Raw genomic sequence first — 21,650 nt, forward strand, 5'->3', positions numbered from 1 at the left:
CTTGGTCATTTCAATTCTCTAAGATGTAATGAAGCAACAGCCATTTTTTCTGCTTCAGTGAATGGAGAAATTCTAGAAAGACATGTCACTATTGAGAATAAGAATATTAAAATGCTATAAAACATAAATCCGATGGATCCAAATGTACAACCATGGGATCTATTACATCATCATACAGAACGAGAGGCTGGCATCTTAATTTACTTCGTGCTGATGGAAAGATAACTCCTAAAATAAGTACTGCTGAACGCCTAAGCAGGTCTGCACACATAAAATACAGATTAGCTGTTCGTGAAAATGAATTTATAACATTTTTATTAGGGTGCCGATTATTTCGACAGTGGATTGTAGATGATCATGTGAAAGTGGAACAGGATCGATTAAGAATCTGTTTTGATAATCAAAAACCATTGCGTTCGGAAACAGTTTTGGGAACTATTTGCAAAGTGTTGACGTGCACGCGATAAATGATTTTAAAAAGTTAGTATTTGCAAACATGATGAGGACAATTTTTATGATAAAAAACAATAACTAATCAGGAAAGCGCGGAAATGTTCTAGTTTAGGTAAAAATTACAGTAATTACATATACCCGAGGATTGAAATACGATATGGAAAAGAAATTTTTAATCTTAACAGCCCTTTACGAATCAACCAGGTACCATGAATATTTTTTTCAAGAATCATGTACCCTACATTTCAACGGTCTCAGAACATGTTGTAAATTAGATGTAATTCTTAAGGCACGATGTTGTCAAGGTGTTTAAAGCGAGCCAGCATTGTGGGAATTTACCTCTCAAAAAAATCAATAACATTAAATAGTAATTCTAAAACGCAGGTTTAATTCAAGTAATTTCTAACTTTGCAAATTTTTTAATAGTTTGTCGATATAGTGATCAGGGTAATATTCAGATTTGAGGGTTACGTCCATTACGAAGTATTGATATGTTAGTTCAGATTCCTCCCCCTCAAAGTTCAGTTACACCTGAAGGGTGATTACTTTTTGATATGCTCTTGAGTGTAATAATTGCACAATACAAATATGTCTCGAAAGATTGAGTTGAAGCGTAAAGTGATGTAAGTTAGAGACAAAGCTTACGGGTGCGGGAAAGGTGTGAAAATAGTGATTTTCAGTGGGACCTCAACGTAGTTATAAAGGGCAGCACCATTACTGGTTCTACACAGGCGGGAAAGTCTAATTCTTAAATTTACTCTTCATAATGAAATAACATTTACTTTAATGAATCCTTTATCAAATCACTGATTTCTCTTCGTAATAGACAATTTACGCATGATTAAATTGACGAAAACGTAAATATATATTTATTATTGCCTTAGATATATTCATGATCGATACCATATGATAGCTGAGTTATTTTTCGTAACACTTTACCGGGTCTAGCTGGGTTTAGGGGTATTAGCAGTTTCACGTATTATCAACCAAGCAACTGACGACGCCGGTGAAAGAAGTTCTTCACAACCAACAACTATCGCGTGCGTGCAAAACGTTGGTAACATACCGTCATCATGAAATTGAAAAGTTGAGAAAATCTCGTACAAGAAAGATGTACGCCGAAATCATGCATTGGAAAAATAAATGTCAATCAAATACGTGAACGCGTGTCGTTTATATGTCGACAATAGCATCTCTTAGACGCTTGATTCAATTTTTCAAATTTTTTACGAAGTCAACTGTGAGCTGAAAATATTTTGAAAGAATTTTTTAACTACATCATTTTTAGTTCTGATCATTTCAAGAATGTTCCTGTGAGGAATTTTTTTTTTTTTTTGGCTTCGTTGAGCACTTTTAAAATAACGAATTGAAAAAATTCAATGTCTGAAGTTTTGAAAATAACCGACAAATTCTGAAACATTTTTCTCTTTGATAGAAGCACGTTGAAGGTCGAACCTTTTTTTTAATTTTTTCCCAAAATTTGGTAGCCATAATTAGGTTTTAATTGAATAAAATTATGCAAGTTCTGGAATAAACATAAAAATGAACAATGAGAATGAATCTATCATGAGGTTCGTTGCAAATTAACTGGAATGAAGAATAAAAATCTTGTGGATTTATTTTAAATTTTGTTAAACTGTTAAGATTGTCTTTCACTAATCCAACTTTTTGGAAGTGTGAAGAAAAATAGATAAAAAAATTATTTAACCTTCTGCATAATATTGACGTACTTATCAAACCATATTTTCCTTCTCAATTGTTGAAATGCTAAACATTAATTTCTGTCAATTAATACTTTTACAAAGTGCTAAAAGGGGCGGGAAAAATAGTTCCTCATAACTTCGAACCACAATTTTGAACCATAGTTTAACAATAAGTAATATCTAGAGCAAAGCTCTGATTTTTTTGGGAAACTTGAAGAACATGATTTAAATTCTATTGCTGGTGGTATGCTAACGTCAGAATCTTGTCTCAACAAAAGTCTTACAACCATTCTTTCGTGTATTTTTGACAGAGATATCGTAGATGATTGATAAGAATTTGATTATAAAGAATCCGGAAAATCCATTTTTCGGTGATATCAGTCATTGGTTAATCGTTTTTTCGCTCGCTTGTACATTGCCAGCTTCTTCAACTGTTTCGCATATTACATTTTCACTAAATTTTTTTTCCAATACTCATTCTCCCACTTTGAATTCGGACATTCGCTTCCCCCTTCTGTTTAAAATTTGACTGTTCTGTTTACCCGTTACTCGCTGCTCCGTGCTCGGAAGTAAGAGTGTGAATCGGGTTCTTATCTCTATCCGTAATATTAATTAGCAAGAGTCTCTCCTGTCGTACGATGCTTTGAAGTTCTATCTTCAAACAAAAATGTATCAATAACTTTTTGAATATTTAGACTCTGCCTTATTAATTTTTTGTAAGATTTTTTTAATGTTCTCATTAGATTTTCCGCTGCCCCGTTAGTTTCCGGGTGCTTGACAGAAGAGAAAATGCGTTTTATTCCTAGCTTTTTGACGAACAGTTTGAATTCGGTGCCTGTGTATTGTCGCCCATTATCGGTAATCAAACATTTTGGCAAGCCGAATCGTGCAAAACTTTTCGAAACACTTTTATTAAGCTTTCACAATCCATTCGTTCTATTTCAAAAATTCACGGCCATTCAGATCCGACATCGATTATTAGTAAAAATTATGACCATGAACCAGTCCTTATCAATTCCAGGCCACCAGAAGAACGATTTCGCAACTGCTTTCATTTTCACAAATCCCAACTGTATTTTATACAGTACATTTAATATTTTATCAATCATTTTTTCTGGGATCACAATTCTGTATCCCCGTAGGACACAGTTGAATGTAATTTAAAGCTTTTTCTGTTGGATGTATTAATGCAACCTATTGCCAGACAGCGAGGCATGTGGTGTCCAGGGCTAAAAATTAAGATAAAAAGTTTATAATTGGAGTAAGTATTGCATTGAGATACAAATGTATCGGACATCGTGACCTATAAAATTTTAAGAACTATCTGTTGCGATAGATTTCTATATAAATACATATACTTACAAAATACGTAGATTTATATTAACATATTACATTCACTACTATACCACTTAGTCAATATCACGGCCTTGCTTTTGCTCTTTGCGTTGTTCTTAAGCGTACAAGCGGCATAAGCAGTACGTATGAATACCAAGTCCGTGATGCGTTTCACTGCATCTACATTCTTTGGCATTTATTCAATAATGAACTGGTTTGAAAGTCGCGCGCAAATGGCTCCTATCAATATGGCTGACGTTCCGATTCCCCTTCCGTCTTTTGGAATAGCCCCCATGCCTACAATACCACTTTGCGCTCCGTCCATAAGTCCGTGATTCGCTCCGTCTGTCATTTTACATTAAGTTAAACGACTCGTTACTGTACATGATGTAAGATAATTGCATTTTTTAAGAGTCGGTCACAACATCCACTGATCGTTTTAAGTGTGCGGAAATCATTTCGAGGAGCACTCTTGTACTGAAACACTAACTCATAATCAGAGCTATGTTGTAGAAATTAATTACCCTTGTAACCGCAGAAAAAATTCAGAATTTAACGCATATCTCACTCTACCTGTACTCCAAGATGCGCTGTATGTGCCAACTGTCCGGAACCAAAGAGTTTAAAGCATCTCATGATAAATCACCATTTATAAATCAACCAAAATACGCCAAAATCCAACTCCGTTTTCGAAATAGACAGACTAACAGACTATAGGTAGAACATGTATTCCCGTATAGTGTACATTGAGTTCCGATATACTATTTTCATTTTTTACCACAATCGAAAAATATAGTTCTGGGTAGAAAATGAAAGTTAGTTTTCTAGCTGTTACCAGAAAGTCTAGTATCCGTTACCATCCTTTCTCATTACGATCACCGTTACTATATTTTCTTGTAACTGTTGCGAAAATTTAATGCTTGTGCAGCAATAAATTGATGTTAAAGCCTCATTTGACTAAAAAAGTAAAGTAAACCTCACAGACTGATTTTGTGTTGCAGTTACCAAAAAAAGATTGACAATAGCGCAATATGGTTACGTGTACCTCGTTCTTCGTAATTCCAACAATATTTAAACAGTTTTTTTAACGATACCTGTTTTACTGATCTTTTATAGTTACTATAACAAATGAAATTTTTCTCACTGTAAACTGTAGAAAAATTAAATCAACTGAATAGATCAAGATATAGGATACAGAACTGATGGTACCGATAACCAGATACAAAGTAAATTAAAACTATAACTTTGAGATCTATTTCACGCCTCAAAGCTTTCCTCCGTTCAAACTTTATCTCGATATTCAATCCAAATTGTAGGTCAGTTCAGGTAAAAATGAGAAATTGGAAAATTAATATCCTTAATAAATGTGAAAATTTGTAAATTTAATATCGCAAACAGTTTTTACGAACGGGCTTGATCTTTTTTACGTCCCAACTTGTAGTTCATGCGTTACTCTTTTTAACCGTTAATTATTACCGACTTTCCCACGTCTATTTTCCAACAACATGTAGAGGACAGAACATAAGATCCAACCTTATCGCATCAACTCCAAATTCCTACATTTCAATTTTTAGTTGCCATAAGTCCTTTTTAGCTCGTGCACGCAGTACTTGTCACAATTAACCGGCCTCAAAATTCATTTAATGGCAAGTTCTCGTCCGGTAAACGTCATAATAAATTAATTGTTAAACCACCGGTGAATTTCCTCAGGGCAGTAACCGCAGCATTATATTCATTCCAATTCTTCCAACTTCAAGCTAGAAATCAATTAACTAATGGTGAATTACATATTCAATCATCTTCAGAGCAAACTACTCGTTACCTCAAGTCAAAATAAATAAATTTTATGCCTATACTTTACATAGCTCTAATACTCATTAAAACGGATGATTTACGAACTCAGCAATGAATCAACGTGGTAGGAATTACATGTATGTGAGCTAATTACTTCTAACACTCTAATTCAATTTCTTCACGACGCAATTATCACCTTCAATATACCAAACTAACGATTCAGTATGAAATTGTTCTCTAATCATCAATCTAACGAAGTTGGAGATCTCTGATTTTGTACAATTTTTCAACTTTGATTCTGTTTATGCATTATGCTTTCAAGTTTCGTGCATTATAAAAAATTTGATTTCGTACTTTCAGTCCGTAGGACGGAAATATAAAATCGCATATGTTATGTCACTTGTTTAGTTGTATGATATATCATATCCAGAATATCCATGTGATCTACTGGCTGCATCTCAGCATCTAAATCACATGCTAACGTAAGTCAGATCGATTCTGACGCATCATGCATCAAACACTGGAATTTCTTATGAATAAAATTCTGCAAAGCTACTGACACGATACGTCACTGTGTCGTATAATCTAACAAAGGTGAAATAAAATGTATCAAGATCATAAAAGATTGGTAGAGAAGAAAATTGATTTAAAACTCTCATATAGTTTACGGTGCACTCATTGCGCATTATTTACGAGCAATCGACTATTTCTGTATACTTAGTTGAATAGCTCCACATATTTCCGTGATACTTGCTCTTTTGATGGTGAAAAAGAAGTAAGATTGGAAACCGTAACTTTGAATTATTGAAAAGAAAAGGTGTAAAAAGAACGGTGATTCCAAAGGAACATAGTTAGCAGGCAAACAAGCCACAGTTTCTAAACGGAGCAACGAGGCTCGTTTGGTTCATCCAAGATCTTGTGTCGCAATTTACAAGAGTTGTGTCTAATGGACATCTGCCCCGTTAAATTCAGAGATTCATGCCGTTTTAGACAAGTACTCAGGTGTAATGTACGATGAAAGATATACAGACTTTGCCAGATGTGGTTTTCTATTAGAAAAAAATCGATCGGCTATAATCTTGGACCTGATTTACAACGCTCATAAAAGGTCCACCGTTCTGAGCTAGGTTCAGTATTTAGGGTATAATTTTTGGAAGTGTGTGGTAGAAAGTAAGGTGTTAATTTTGCGATGAAATTTTAATTTACAGTCCATAAGTCGTTAATCATCAGTTTAATTAGCTGAATTGTACATTGCGACTTAGATAATAATGGCACTCGCCATCGTTTCGATGTTAACAACAATAGATAAGAGCTTATCATTTATAAAGAAAAAGATGCAGATTTTACTACCACTGCTACAAAACTATAAATCCGATAGATAATTACGATTGTTGATTCTACCTTCTTAGAATATTGTTGTAAATTTTTGAACACCTGAAGAGTGTTGGAGAAATTGCAAAGTTTTCACAATCACAACATGATTTCAAAAAGGTAGCATCAGCGATCGATCACTGTCAGTTGTGTCAATAAGTTAATCTATGATAAATAAATACATAAAAACATCTATCTACAGATATAATTAGGTTTAAACTCACGGGCCCCGTGAATGAATAAGTCATGTCAAAACTAATAGTGTGAAAACAAAAATGCCACTTGAACAGCATTCGCTCGATCTCAGTCAGTCTAACATGTAAAGACCAGTTTGATATCGATGTTGAACATCGATCGATAATCCTTGCCGGACACCGATTCGATGGTTGAAAAACAGACTTCTCAACTCTCTTTGAAGAAATCGTTAGCGTCTTCAGCCTGCTTACACTGTGTTATGAATCTGTTGTTGTTTTAAAATTGGCAAATACGCTCGGTACGGATGCCGTTGAATGCTGGCGACAATCGGCTCATGCGTAGCCATCACGTCAATTTTCTGACTCCAGCCATCATCCTCATGCCCGGTGGCTGCATTCCAAGTACATAATGCAAGGTTAGTATTCCGAATTAAATAATCACACGAAATCTATCAATAAAAGCAATAACAAACACATATTCACTGAACATTCGAGCGTTGGATTACCTGTAAAATCCATCGGTGTTTCGGCAGCTGTAGACCAGGCACTGTAGGCAACTGGGTGGTGATTCGCCGGAGGAAGCCTGCAGTATTTAAGATTGGCGAGGATCGACGTTATTGCAAGAGCTCCGATAATGAGGATTTTCTTAATGAAGTGCACACCGATCAAAATCGGTAACAATATTAATTTCAACTTGATGATCTTCAGGAGGATAAGCAGCGGCAAAATAACCGAGAGCGTCTTTTTCTTCTTCTTGTGCAGCAAGCGAGCTTCTGTAATTCATATTTACGAAATATGTCACTTGGGAGAAAGTAGGGTACACTGTACCACCGAGCGAATTGGACCACTCTTTAGAAAAGCATAGGGCCAACAATATACTTTCTACAGACCAGTCCAATTCACCTGGTGATCCAACATACCCTTCATTCGCCTACTTTTTCTAATTGAGTGACCACGTTTCAAAAGGTCAAAGTTTTCGTCATGTACCAGACGATCTTCCGCTTTCGAGAAATTCTTCCAGCTCATCCGTGTCCAGGATCGTTGGCCCGGACGAAAAGCTCCTCGCGATCGAAGGCTGCTCCACGGTATAAACCAATGCTCGACGGGTCAACATGTCCTCGACACTGGATCGCAAGAAAGTCAAAAACTTTGAGTAACTTTCGAACCCTCGGAATCTCGGAAGTTCAGGAAGAACGGATTCCTCCATCACTGAGGATAATCGAATCAACCGGAAAGACCCGTAGCGGATATCCTGATGCAAGAAATTTTTTTATTAGTAATTCCTCACTTTGAATCATTGCGCCATTTATTCAATGTTCGGTGGCGAAATTCGACGAGAGAATCACTGGTAAAACAAAAAAGTTTCATGGCTTACTTTGTTATGCGAAGCAAAAAATTTTGCTGCCTTCGTAAAATTTTTATCTCTCATGTAACCATTTTTATCCTGACTCCCCCAATATCTTTTTTAAATTAATTTCTGCACAATACATCGTTGCGCTAACGTGAGCTACAAAAACTTACAAATGATCAATGTCAATATGATGTGAAAAACCTTCTTGCCGAAATTTGTTAGGGTGTCTTCACATTTGCCTAACGACATTTTCTAGATACCAAGAAACGTTCAACGTATACCAATGATCTTCAAAACTGCTTACCTTGTGCATGGTTAGGTTGTGAAGCCATTGAACAGCTCTGAATTTTCCGCACGAGAAGGGCTCCCGGAGTCTCGCGCAATCGAGTCTGCATTCATCGACGTAACTTGCATTGGATGACTCTAAACCACATATGATCGACAAATTTAAGCAGCAAAGTAGAAATATCGTGCACCCCAAGCTACTGCGTGCAAATACGAATGGAAATGCTTTTCTGTGACAGCGTGAGGATGACGTTCCGTGATGCCTCATAATTAAACCATTCGAAAGGAAAGTTTTCGTACTATAATTTATTGTCTTTGCTGCGTATTACAATGACGTGGGTATATTTTTGTGAAAAAATTATTATTTCCAAATTGGTAAAACCGATCAATTCTCCAATTTGAAATAAATTCATTCCACTCTTTATGTTTCATAAATCAAGGGAAATACACTGGGAAAGTCTAACAGTCTGAGGGTGCCTGAAAAAACTTCACCAACTTTGACGGGTATCTTAAGAGTTGCACTAAAGTAGCTGCCAAGCGGAAAAGAGGCGATAATGGGCCATATTTGTGGTAACTAAAATTTTCTCGTCACATTGATCGGTCAATGAGGTCTTATACTGAGATCACACCACAAATGAGGTCAAAGGATAAGGACAGTACTGAATCGAAGCAACTTCTGGTGGCCACACGAAGGCCACTAGCCCATATATACTTGGTGCATCGAGTCAGGAGAGTGGGAGGTACCTAGGAGTTGGGATTGTCCGACCATAATTCGCAGATCGACGCACACCCGAAGAATTTTACAAAGAGATGACCGCGTCAATTCAGTGGATCCTTGTGTCATTTGGCGCAATTAATATATCACTCAGTGTCACGCGAAGCCTTTCATTTTGATCGTTTTGGATAATTACAGGAACTAGGTTGGTCGAATTGTTACTATTTAATTTCTGTCCGGTTTTTTTTTTTTTTTTTGTATGTTTTTTTCTTAAAGAATTTTTTTGTCTCTTGACACCGCGGGCTTTTAGTCGCACAGTACAAGTGTCATTCCCGTCTCTTGTATTGTTCGTCATTTCATTCAGCGAGAGCAGAGGTCAGTTGAAATTGTCCGCAGATACCCTTACTCTGATTCAGAATCAGTTACTCAGCTCACCACACGTAAGATGTGTGCTACGTGAAACAATACATCTCGCCACACAAAAGTAGAAGAAGGTTGCGGTAAAGAACATATGATACTATTCATAGGTATTTCGGTCACATACTTCTAGAACAGCATACTGATTTTCTTTTTATTTTTATATATAATTTACATATGCTACTAATCAGAAAAAAAGGAGATGCTGAAATCCAACCCTAGTATTATTTCTATTCGATTTCAATTTCACATTGTTCATCTTTCGAGTTAAATACTGGTTGATATTTTACGAAAAATAATTTTTCCTGCACACTAATTAGCGAGGTAATATTGGAGGCACGGAATTGAAAATGTAAAACGCAAAAATTTTAATGGGTTATAGTGACAAAGAAATCAATTGATTACGCAGATATTCGGTACAAGTTGGTAATTTTAAATGTTAAAATGTGCACGGATTCAAATACTTTCAAATCAACCCAGTTTTCTAGTATTATAATATTCCTTGTCGTTAATTAACACCAAGGCGCAGAAAAATATGCTACTTGGAACATATAAGAAGTTTCAGAACGTAGAAAAGAGAGCACAAAAGAATATACGTACAACATGAACAATGGTTTCCATTTTAGATTGTAACGATCGATATTTAAAAATTTTCACTTGATCAACATTATCCTGAGGATTAATTAGAACATATTATGACTCAGTAATTCAATTTACTAAATGAACGGAAGCATAAATCAATACATAGAAACGCGATGTAACTGAAAATAACATTCCCATTACTTGTTAATGCGGTATTTAAGAAGGCACCAATGCAATTTCACATAATTCACAAACCGTGCAAGAACGTATGTAAAAAAACAAAAAAAAAAAAACTGGTCACAGAATCTGCGGCAGGTGGATTCTTGCAAAATTAGCGACTGAACAGATGCTTGCAATACCAACGTAAGACTGTTTACACAAATACGTTGCTTCTGAAGTACAATTTCTCGACGGATGATACTGGTGACGATAATTTAAAAGCGGGAAAAGAAATTTGCTTTGCGATGTTTTATTTCAAGTTTATGTACCTTTCAGCCATTGTAAACTGAGAGAAACGATTTATTCCGCTGTCAAAATACTTTATTCAATTCCGAATATTTGGTTCAATAGGCTGCTAATGTATTCCACCTGAGAATCGGGGACTAAAACGTTTTTTTATTTTTCAGAGAAAATTTTTCGTTTATAAGTTGCGGTTGTTTTGTCACGGCAACCAACATTCATAAATTCAGATGATCGGCGGCTGTCAACATTATTCTGGTCACATCTATTCGAGGCATGCTGCAATACGCCTGGTTCGCAGCAAAATTAACCGAATCAAACAACGTTATCGCGAATGTCAACGAAAAGTATGTTTTCTGAATAGTAAACGAAAATGTCGATTCGTGTGTAGGGAATCAGCGTTTATAAAATGCTCTTAGTGACGCACGTACGTTTGTCTTAAATGCTTTTCGATGATTACCAGTCTCGTACAATCTTCTGACAAAGATTTATACTCTCTACAGCTTCCTATAGCGTATAATAAAATAACAACATCCGCATAAATCGAGTTTTTTTAATCATTATTTCTTTAATGCATGTTGCGGGAAGAAAATAATTTCATTAGCGTGTAATTGAAAGTAATAAAAACACGAGTAAAGATCTTTCAAAGAACAAACTGTACGCGTTTTTTTTGGAACCGCTACCCATAGAAGGGGAAAAAATATGCGTCTAATGAAAATTCGATTTAAGTTTCATCAGTTCAAATTGTATCAAAATCAGGCACCCCGGATGCGTGTACTTCTCTTGTTAGACATTATATGAATATTTAAATTGTCAAAAAATGTCTCGATCTTATGTGAGTTATTATTTCCACGGTTTTTTTTTTACTGATACATTTCATCGACGTGAAATGCATTCCAAAATAGTGTATGGTATATTTTTGAAAGGCATTTTGAAATTATAAAGCAAGTGTATACTTTTTTATAAATCGATGTTTGTTCGAACTACAGAAAATAAACAAAATCTTGGGTTGACTGTAAAAGTGCTCGCAGTCAAGAAGCACATAAAGCTCACAAAAATTGATTTCAACTGAATCTCACACATGCAGAGTTAAAGAAAAAAATCGTTTAATGTATCATACTATTTGCCAAATTGGCAATTTCAAGTAAGGTTCGAATAATTTATAATAAGAGAACGCGATTTTATTAACCAGATCGCAAAATTCGCCAATGTTCATCCGCAAACGATTTCGCCAGCAACATAGATACATAAGTAGCCCGTTGTCAAATGAAACTTCAAACCACATGATTGTAAGAAAGTTCATCTATTAAGCTATCTAGCCAAAGTAAAAACTAACTTCAAGGTAGGTATAAATACTTAATCGTTACACCTGTTTGCGTTTTTGCGAGTCTCGAAAACCGATCAAAATAACAGATTACACTTATTTGGATGAACCACTAATCATTTCTCGTTATCAATGCTAATGTTGCAAACAAAAACAAAATAATTCTAATTCTTGATTTCTCCCTTATTGGTAATTTTAATTCATCGTTTTGGTGAACTGGTTACCACTATACGAGTCCGGATCGCTTACGGTACCTTTAGAATCTCCAACTGACCGACGCAAACGGCTACTCATTAGGAGGATGAAATCCAAAAAAAAAAAAATTAGATAAAAACTGTGATGGCAAATGATCTCAGTCATTGATCAAATGTTGTAAGAATACGTGAAACTAGAATCTCGTCACGCACGATGTTAGCGCAAGAATTTGAGTACATGAACCGGTAGAATACTGATTAACCCAGAAGGAAACACTAAAATGTTCCAACTGCCGCTTTTAAACGGTGGTTTACTACTTCAGAGACATTCAGTTCCGTATTTGCCTTAACTGAATTTTTCCAAACAGACTCTGTCCCTTGACCTGCAAGCTGTTGCGATCCGTGGTCCGAACAATATTCTTACACCTTGTGAAAGTTGAAGGGATTTCGGTTTTACGGATTCCTAACCATCTGTCAAGAAGAATATGTGATACAACCACGCAAACGGTTCACAGCTATGTTAAAACTGTCTCATATGGTCGACGACCATGTTTGAAATTCGATCCGATCCTTCGGTCGCCTACCGACCATCGTAGTGATCCAGCACTCAATGGTCAATCGCTAGAGACCTACATAGATACTAATCAGGAAACAGGGGATCCACTCGCGGTATCGTCGTTGATATTAGAGGCCGATCGATTTCGCATCGATTCACATCGTGAAGAGTATTAAAGGGAATACAGGCGTTATCGTTGTATACGTATGTTAGAAGAAAATCAAGTCCCGTAGAAAAAAAACGCTGAATGCCGCTGCTGTGAAGATATAAAGGATACGTAATTTGACCCTGTCACAAGTTCGTCAGCCGCAAAGTTAATCGGGCTGAGTAAGCCTAGAACTAATTATTGCCTGATAATCTAGTTCAAGGAATTGTTCGACCTACCATTGAATCAAGAATCTGCGAGGCGCCCAAGACGAGTCAACAAATCACTTTGAAGATTCAAATTCTCGTGGAAAATTTCACCTTCGCTGGAAATAGATATTCCATCGACTTGAGTATACGCAGTTTTTAATCTCGATGCGATTCAGGTCATTGGGTGCACGTCGTGCTCTACATGCTTTGTTGTGAACTTGTATTGTTGATAGTATTTGAGAACGCTTTTGGAGTCGAGGAATTGAGAAATAAGACTCTTCTCTGTCAATCGCAAAATTGCATTGCGGAACTCTTTTAGCTCAGGTACAATTTTCGTACTTTCAATGAAGCGAACGACGAATTCAGCAAATTTCATACGTAGCGAAAGTTGATCGAATTACAACTCTTCATTCGTAAGCTGACCTGGTCACGACCCTAGCTGGACGTACTTTTTTGGCTTGCTCGTCTAGATCGTAGTATCTGTCAACTGGGTCAATTTTTCCGTCAACCTTACACTCGTTGAGCCAAAAAAAGAAATTACAACAATTTATAAGTTGCACGCACTAAATGAAAAATACTTCTACTGACTAACTTATTATTTAACACAAATACGAGGATGTACAGTCAACGAAATATTAAGTGGAACGACCTGTATTGTATAGTTAATAATGGAACCATTTTGTTAACCTAAATATCCTACTTTTCGATCCAACAAATGTTTGATCAATGCAAGATCATGTTTTATTATTTTAAAAAATCCCAGTTAACGGAACTGAATATCTAGTCGCAAAATTCACAGCCAAGTACAAGCAGCTGAACATTCAGTTAACGATGAGTGTAGTTTTTTAATCATTACTTAAATCAACTTATTCGTTGACTATAATCTCATATCGTTCGGATAAACAAATGCTCAGGTCATAAAATAAGGTAATGTTTTTATAGAATTACTATAAATTTCACTTGACGAGACTGAATGGAATCAAAGAAAGTTCTGCAATCGTTTGGAATGGTTCTGACTGGAAAAAATTGAAACTTTTAATCTAACTACTGCAGTTGGTAGAATTTTCGGTAACACAAATAACTTATATTTGTTTGCAAGTCAAATAAAACGCAGTTTTAGTTTCCAATCAAACTTTATACCCTAAAAAATTATATTCGCTGACGTGGATGAACGAAACAAGTGCTACCTACGAAATGTAGATTTGTTAAGGCTAAGAAACTTGATTTGTTTCTTTCGATCATCAAAAGTTCCTGACTAAAGATTCATTCAACCATACGTATTCAACGATGTATAACTTTAAACGGATAAAATAAAAATCACTTAGTTTAACGAAATCAATTTATCTACTAAATCACATGTGGCTGTTGATTCAAGAAGATCAAATTTGATTCCACGGAATACTCAATTCTTTGAAGAAAAAAAAGAAATATTTCGTTAAAGCAATTGCACGCATTCAACCTCAGCCACCGCCTTCTTCAACCGGAACGTCGAGTTGACATAGCTAAATATTGTTTGGACGTATCAAATTTTCACTCAAATCAACCGCACAGTTCAAACGATTCGTTTGGTTTATTTGATCCAACAGAATTTATTTTATTAACTACGGTATATTCATTTTGACAAAATAATGATTGAAGCTACAATTTTTCATCCAACTAAATCGATTCGGTTGATTTAAAGTTTTACACTGGGGGAAGCGTCCTGGGGCCGAACAGCCTCGAAGGGTTTATCGCACTTACACCTTACAAAAAGGATATTAGGCTCGTTAAATTCCATTAGGTACATAGCTTTCTAATACGATTTACAAACCGGATTCCCCGTTAGTTGAAGTTTTGAGCGAGTAATGTTTATTGATGCGCAGGTAATTTTTCTCTACGAGCTCATCTTTCTCTCTTTCATTTTAGAAATTCTTCGTTTGGTCAGTTCGTCTCGCATATATTTATAAAACCTCGTGTTACGATGAATAATGACTTTTTATCTCGAATCGAGCTGTGCCAGGAAATAACCAATTAAGAAATGATAATCAAATCATACATGGTTGAATATCTGATCGGTTAGAATTTCTAAATTCATAAATATCACCCAGTTTCAGCTGCGCCCGACCGAAACATTGTCACCGAGTTGAAGCGTCGCTTCCGGTGGGGTGCAAAGATAAACAGTGCGAATCACTCAATGTTAACGTAATAACGAAGAGGCCTTAAAACGTTTTTGTTATGCGCACAAGATTTTAACATTTCAGTTTCTGCTCTGGTTAACCTCGTTGTACCTTCAAAATATTTCCTCGCATCACACTGCACGCCTAAACAAGGTAGAAATTAAAGTTGAAGTTGCATATTATGCTACCGTCAACAGTTAGTTTAAGCTTTCTGCTAGACTAACCATGTGTGACTGACAGATATAGCACGCGTTACTGAAATTTGGTAGGACAAAATGATGATCTACTCGCAACGAAGTGTGTCACTCCAAAATGACCATGCCGATACGATGCCTAACTTTTGGAGCAAGCACCTTGCAAATAAAATAAACGATCTTTTTTAACGGCATGGAATAATAAGGAGTAATATACAGACAATGATGAATAGCTATGCCGCCATAGTCGGTTAAACATCATCTTCTAATGAGAGAAACACGTGTTTACCACCGGATTCTTTTTATCCGAACATCATCTTCTGACATTTCGTGTACACCTCGTCTCACTTACCTCAAGTCTAATGCTTCGATTCCGTTGATATGCGGTATTAGTACACTTATACTTGTAACCGTGTAATGAGCATTCGCTTCACTCCATTACGCGATGCAATTAATGTCAAGCTACAATATTTGAGAAACGTACGAGGCATGTATGTATCTACCCACTTCGCGAATCGAGCAACTTTTGTTCGATCACCTTTCCAATATCTTTCACGACTTTCCAAATTTTGAAAACTACAAAAATTAGTAGTTGTATGGTTGAAAAAAAAACCTTTACGTTTCGTTCAATCATATTTGTAAGACTCGGCCGTTTTCGAGAATGCGCTTTTTCTTCCCGTCTAAAAATTTGTTGTAAAGTCAAACAAATCTGGTACGAAAAGTGTAGGTTCTAAAAATGTGAGACTGTGTTCTAAATGTTGAACTGAATTATATCGTGGTGAAATTCATAAGTCAAACAGTTCATCTAATTAAAACAACGTTGAAAAGCATGTAAATAATACACGCAAAAAAAAACAACGAGGTCTTGGATACTACAGCTAACAATTAATGGAATCGGTGCATGCAGATTAAAAAAAAAGTGGAACAAATACAAGGTTATAAAAAATAATGATAATTTCTCCAGTAATTTATTGAAGGCTGCGCAAGATTATAACAGTAAACATGTTTAGTTTTCTAGTGCTACATAATTTTTGTTAAAAAAAGGTTGTTTTTTGACGTCAGCATAAAATCAAGTACATTAAAAGTGATGTAAAAATACACTTGTTATACAACATTCATATTACAAAAGAATTATAAATGTTATTTTCCTACTTTAAACATAATGTATTTCGAAAATAAATCGCTTGTTTCAATTCACTCAAAAAATTAACGTTAACAATGGCAAAAATAAAAAACGGCGCTTATAAGGATATTGTCAATTCTTCTTGGAAATTGTTCCTGAAACATTCTAGAACGGATTCTGGGAATAATATAATACTTATCTTGACACCAACAATTGAAGTACGTTCAAGCACTTTTTTGATGTTTTTTTCTTCACTCCTGACCTATAAGAGTACCCAGTCCAACAATTTCTCTGATTTTTTCGTTAATATCTTAATACTACCGTGCTCATAGTATCATTTTCACATCATATCGTATTTGAAGTAAAAGTGTACCCTAAGTGAGAGCTGGATGTTTCAAACAGCTGGATCATAAAGTTGAATAAAATACCGAAAATATCTACAATTAGAACAAGAAGTGATTCACTAGGATGCCATATAGCGCAAAAACTTAATATTTACGACGGAAAAAATCGTAGAAACATCAGGAACAGAACTACGTACGTGTTTTTTGAAGATTACACACGGGAGTTCGAATTTAAATCCAGTTGTGAAAAGTCCCTGGACCAGAGATGTCGGTTACGAGGGCATTCCGAAGGTCTCTTCATTTTTAACGCCGACTTTTCACCTGTCACATTTGTATCCAACTACCGTGTCAGGACTTCGACGACAGTACAACGTCCATACATCATTTTGCTCCTCACATTTTTTTAATTGTCGGAACAATAATGGTGTAATGATGGGTAAAAACACACCTGACTTCTGATATTATCAAATGCGTCGCATAACGGTACTCAAGAGGAATTCAACGAGTTACAACGTGTCCCCATAGTTGTGCTTTTGAATCTGCTTCAAAAGCATCTGATAATCCTTGAACCGCGCTTCTGGAAAACCGTATATAGTCATCTTGTGTGGAAGATTCAAGTCGGAGAAATTTATTTACGATGCCAGTTACCCTGTGGCAAAATCATTTGTTTGAACTCTTTTCACAATGCCAAAGGTCTTGAAATAGAACACGCAGATTTATTCTTAAGCACCTGATTACCATTTAACAGATTTCGAAAGCAACGATAATCAATATTATAGCTCCATGCACTGAGAAAAATTTTATTTGTTATAGTAACTAGAAAAATTCAGTAAAACAGGTATCGTTAAAAAAACTGTTTGAATAATGTTGGAATTGCGAAAAACGAGGTACGCGTAACCATTTTGCGCTATTGTTGATCCTTTTTTGGTAATTGCAACGCAAAATCAGTTTGTGAGGTTTACTCTACTTTTTTAGTTAAATGAGGTTTTAAAATTAATTCATTGTTGCACAAGCATTAAATTTTCGAAACAGTTACAAGAAAATATAGTAACAGTGATCACAATGAAAAAGAATAGTAACGAATACCAGACTTTCTGGTAACAGCTACAAAACTGATTTTCATTTTGTATCTAGAACCATATTTTTCGAATGTGGTAAAAAATGAAAATAGTTAAGGACGAGCGATAAACGGAACACGAAATAAAAATGTCTCTCAGTCTGGGTCCTGAAGGTTCGAATGGACGCTGAGATCATTAACGATAGCCGCCTCTTAACTTACATGATCATCTCACTCATATTTTATCACATACGCAAGTATAGACAGTTTGAAAAGGGCTACAAACGAAAATATTGTTTTGTGCACAAAACTGTGAGTTTTCTTCACTAATGATTGTCTTTTAAAAGAGTTTTTTTTTTTTTTTGCCTGAGTTGCATTTCTCATGTAGAAGTTGACATCAGTTTGCACGACTTTAATCAAGTGGACAACCCGTTATCTATACACAGTGATCCATTCAAGTAGAAGCAGTAGAATCTTGACAGCAAAGAAGTTTAAAGAAAAATGTTTTGTTATAAGATTGTTATGGTTCAAAGGGGGCATAACAGACCGTATTATCGTACTTTTCATTCTGTAGAGATTTAGAAGGTCATGTGAAAAAAAAAAAAACTTTTTTTTCTAGCACATCAATTTTTCAAGATATCTCAAAATTAATAAATTCGGTACCCAATAATGCAGTTATTTACGAAAATATTCATTTCAATAGATGCTCAAAGTATGTCCGTTAACTTCAATGCACTTGTCAAGACGTTCTATAAAAAATGCGTGACAGCGTAGTAAATGATCTCCTTCAAAGCCTCTGCAAGCATTTCTAATTCGCTCCTTCATATTCTCTTTCTAGAAGGTAGCCCCATAAAAAAGAATCAGGACTTGTAAGATCTGGGACTCAAAGTGTCAATTTACTTGTCCGTCTTTACTAATCCAGAAATTGTTATCAATCACGAGGCGACGGATAACCTTTCTGGATAACCTGGAATAATCAGCTGGAAAACCATCATGCTAAAACCACGTACTTCGTCTTGTTTCGAGATCCAAATTTTCAATCAGTCCCGGCAATTCTTAATCTAAAAACCATCTGTTCGTTTCTCCATTCAATGTACCATTGATAAAAAACGGCCCAATTATTTTATCACCTGCAATTCCACACACATATTCCCACTACCTATTTTACTAGTTTAATAATAACTTGAAAAATTAGTGTCGTAGGAAAAACAATTTGGGATAAAGAAATTATTTTTTTTTTGTAAAATGCAAATTTGTTTATAGCAACTACACCTTTCCGTTCATAAAACTATGTTAACCTCGAAATGACATTTTGAACCTCCACCAAATAAAAAGTTCGGTAGTACAGTGTTTTGCCCCTTTCGAGCCATGAAACTTTTATCGCAAACATGTTTCTCTAAAATGCATTGTTCCCAAGACATTCTGCTGTGTTAACTTAAATAGACCATCCTGTATTTACTTGTTATGAATTCGATTATTTTGTTCTTTTTATACAGTTGATTGGTATCGATGACTTTTCTTCAATTTCTTACTCTCACTGCATTCAAGAATCCAGTTGGACATAATATGCGGTAATTTCGAATCCTCATATTGTATCGAATCTACAACAAAAGTAAAGATTGTGTTACGATTACTTTCGAAATACTACAATTCACTTTTTTATCACTTTTTCTGTTACGCCTGAAGACGAAACTGGTGCACGGAAAATTGTTTGGAAGACTACATACTTCAAGATCCAAAATATCGTAATCTGGCATTCGTTAATCAAACTCTCGAAACACTTTTCAAAATTATTAAATTCAAAAAACAAGAAAATCACAAAGTTTTAAATGTATTGAATGACTGGTTATTCTCTAAAAGCCAAACTTTGAAACAACATAATTTCAACCCATGAATGCAAACCCAATTGAAATACTTAAATAGTTTCCTCAGAAGAAATATTTAGTCCAGTCAATATGGAGTAAAAAAGGTCTTTGCCTTAAAAAAGGTGGGGTAGTACTGATTTCGATATATATATGTTATTTAATTCCGGGCCCCGCGGAAAAATCTAAGATTTCGATCTTGGCGGAGAGGAGGGATCCGCCATCTTGGAGCAATAGTTAAAAAATTTTGTTTCCAAATCATTCCTGAACGGTTGGTTGTACAACAAAAGTGTCTCATACAAATTTGGAGAAAACTAAAATTCCTACGTTTTTCGTTTAATACTTTTTTGGTAAGTTAATGTGTAACGAATTATTTGGAAAAAAAAATTTTTTTCATAGCATTAATCCAAGATGGCGGATCCCTCCGGTCCAAGGTCGAGATTTTGAAGTTTTCATCTGGGCCTGGAACTAAATAATTTATAACAAAATCACTATATAGTGATATATATATATTACCCCACCTTTTATAGGGCAAAAACCCCTATTAACGGGACTAATTGTCGGACAACTGTTTTGGGGGATTGAGAAAACTGACTTCATGAACAATACGTTTAAAAAATTCAGAAAAATCATCCACCATAGGCTAATCATTTGAGGTGATTTTATTCTGATTTATAAATATAATTTATGTTGACAATTGAAAATTATTTCGTCTGGAGTATATCTATTACGCAAGGAAATTTTTTGGGCTTAGATTATCGTCAATTCCAAAAAATAACTTTTGTCAGACAAAAACTGTCTACTATCAGTATTGTTTGGGAAATGGTGAATTATTTCGAAATCGGATATCTCATCGCGATCATTTAGAAGACTTTTTGACTTTAGTGTTGATTGAGATCAGTTTGATTTCCAAAAAAAAAAAGTTACGGTCAATCGTTTGTCTATAATACGATCATAGCGACAACAGGATAATACAAGATTTGCATTTGAAACTGTTTTCAATAATCATACGAATCGGCGCTATTAGTTTTGTATACTTTGATGTTGGTCCGAGTGATATGATGTACCTAGTTGCTAGAGAATACCTCGTTTGCAATTGATCTGAGAAATAAATGAGCATATTTTCATTCTCGCCACGATAAATCGGTGCTCTTGTTTATTGCTACCAATAGCACCTGATCAAAAGTAGCTGGTTGAGATGTGGCGAACAGAAATTCGAGATGAACTTTTAGAGCTCATAAGTCGCGAAGAATCACGTAGAAAACTGATTTTAATTTACGTAAGTGGAACCAATCCCGAGGCCAGTTCGGAAATTCGATATAGTGTTTTATTCAATACGCCGAAATACAATTCAACAAAGCCCATGCTTGGTAGCTGAAAAGAGGAAGGCGTACAAAATAGAGATAAAGAATCCTCTAACGGACATTAGACGAATAGATTTAAGAGGGGAACACAGTTATCCACAAACATTTTTCATTCTGTACAATTGGCGTACCTTTTAAAACCTCATTCTGCTATGGGCAAAAGTTTAATTACCGAAACTCCTGAGGGGATAAAGTCACGTACGAGCTCGTAGAAAGGCACCGATCCTGCAGCCACACAAAAAATTTGTCAAGAACTACTTCGGTATTCAAACTCTCAGATTTTATGCCACCTCTGGATCACGCGGAATAACCATAAAGAATGTTTAAACAAAAGAGCTCCCTCATGAAGAGCTATTAACCGACTACAACCGCGGGCTGATGGAATCTTCAATGTTTGGTAGTACTTCAATTTTAATGTTAAAGTAATTTAAACATGAAATTTTAGACAAAAATATCCAAACAT

At 35.4% G+C, this 21,650-nt stretch overlaps 1 protein-coding gene across 2 annotated transcripts; it reads right to left on the reverse strand.

Moving 5' to 3' along the window:
- Positions 1 to 6,463: 6,463 nt before the first annotated feature.
- On the reverse strand, positions 6,464 to 9,162 carry LOC124305666 (uncharacterized). 2 transcript variants are annotated; one of them, XM_046765305.1, is made up of 5 exons: positions 9,079 to 9,150; positions 8,506 to 8,624; positions 7,838 to 8,102; positions 7,357 to 7,623; positions 6,464 to 7,241 (listed from the first exon to the last, which is right to left on the reverse strand). In XM_046765305.1, the coding sequence occupies exons 2-5, from the start codon at positions 8,512 to 8,514 to the stop codon at positions 7,099 to 7,101; spliced, it is 684 nt and encodes a 227-aa protein (XP_046621261.1). In that variant the 5' UTR covers positions 8,515 to 8,624; positions 9,079 to 9,150; the 3' UTR covers positions 6,464 to 7,098. The 2 variants fall into 2 exon arrangements, with proteins under 2 accessions (XP_046621261.1, XP_046621251.1); XM_046765295.1 differs by having other exon boundaries at positions 8,506 to 9,162.
- Positions 9,163 to 21,650: the final 12,488 nt, after the last annotated feature.

Source organism: Neodiprion virginianus, chromosome 1 (assembly GCF_021901495.1).
Source record: "Neodiprion virginianus isolate iyNeoVirg1 chromosome 1, iyNeoVirg1.1, whole genome shotgun sequence".
Taxonomy (NCBI): Eukaryota; Metazoa; Arthropoda; class Insecta; order Hymenoptera; family Diprionidae; genus Neodiprion; species Neodiprion virginianus.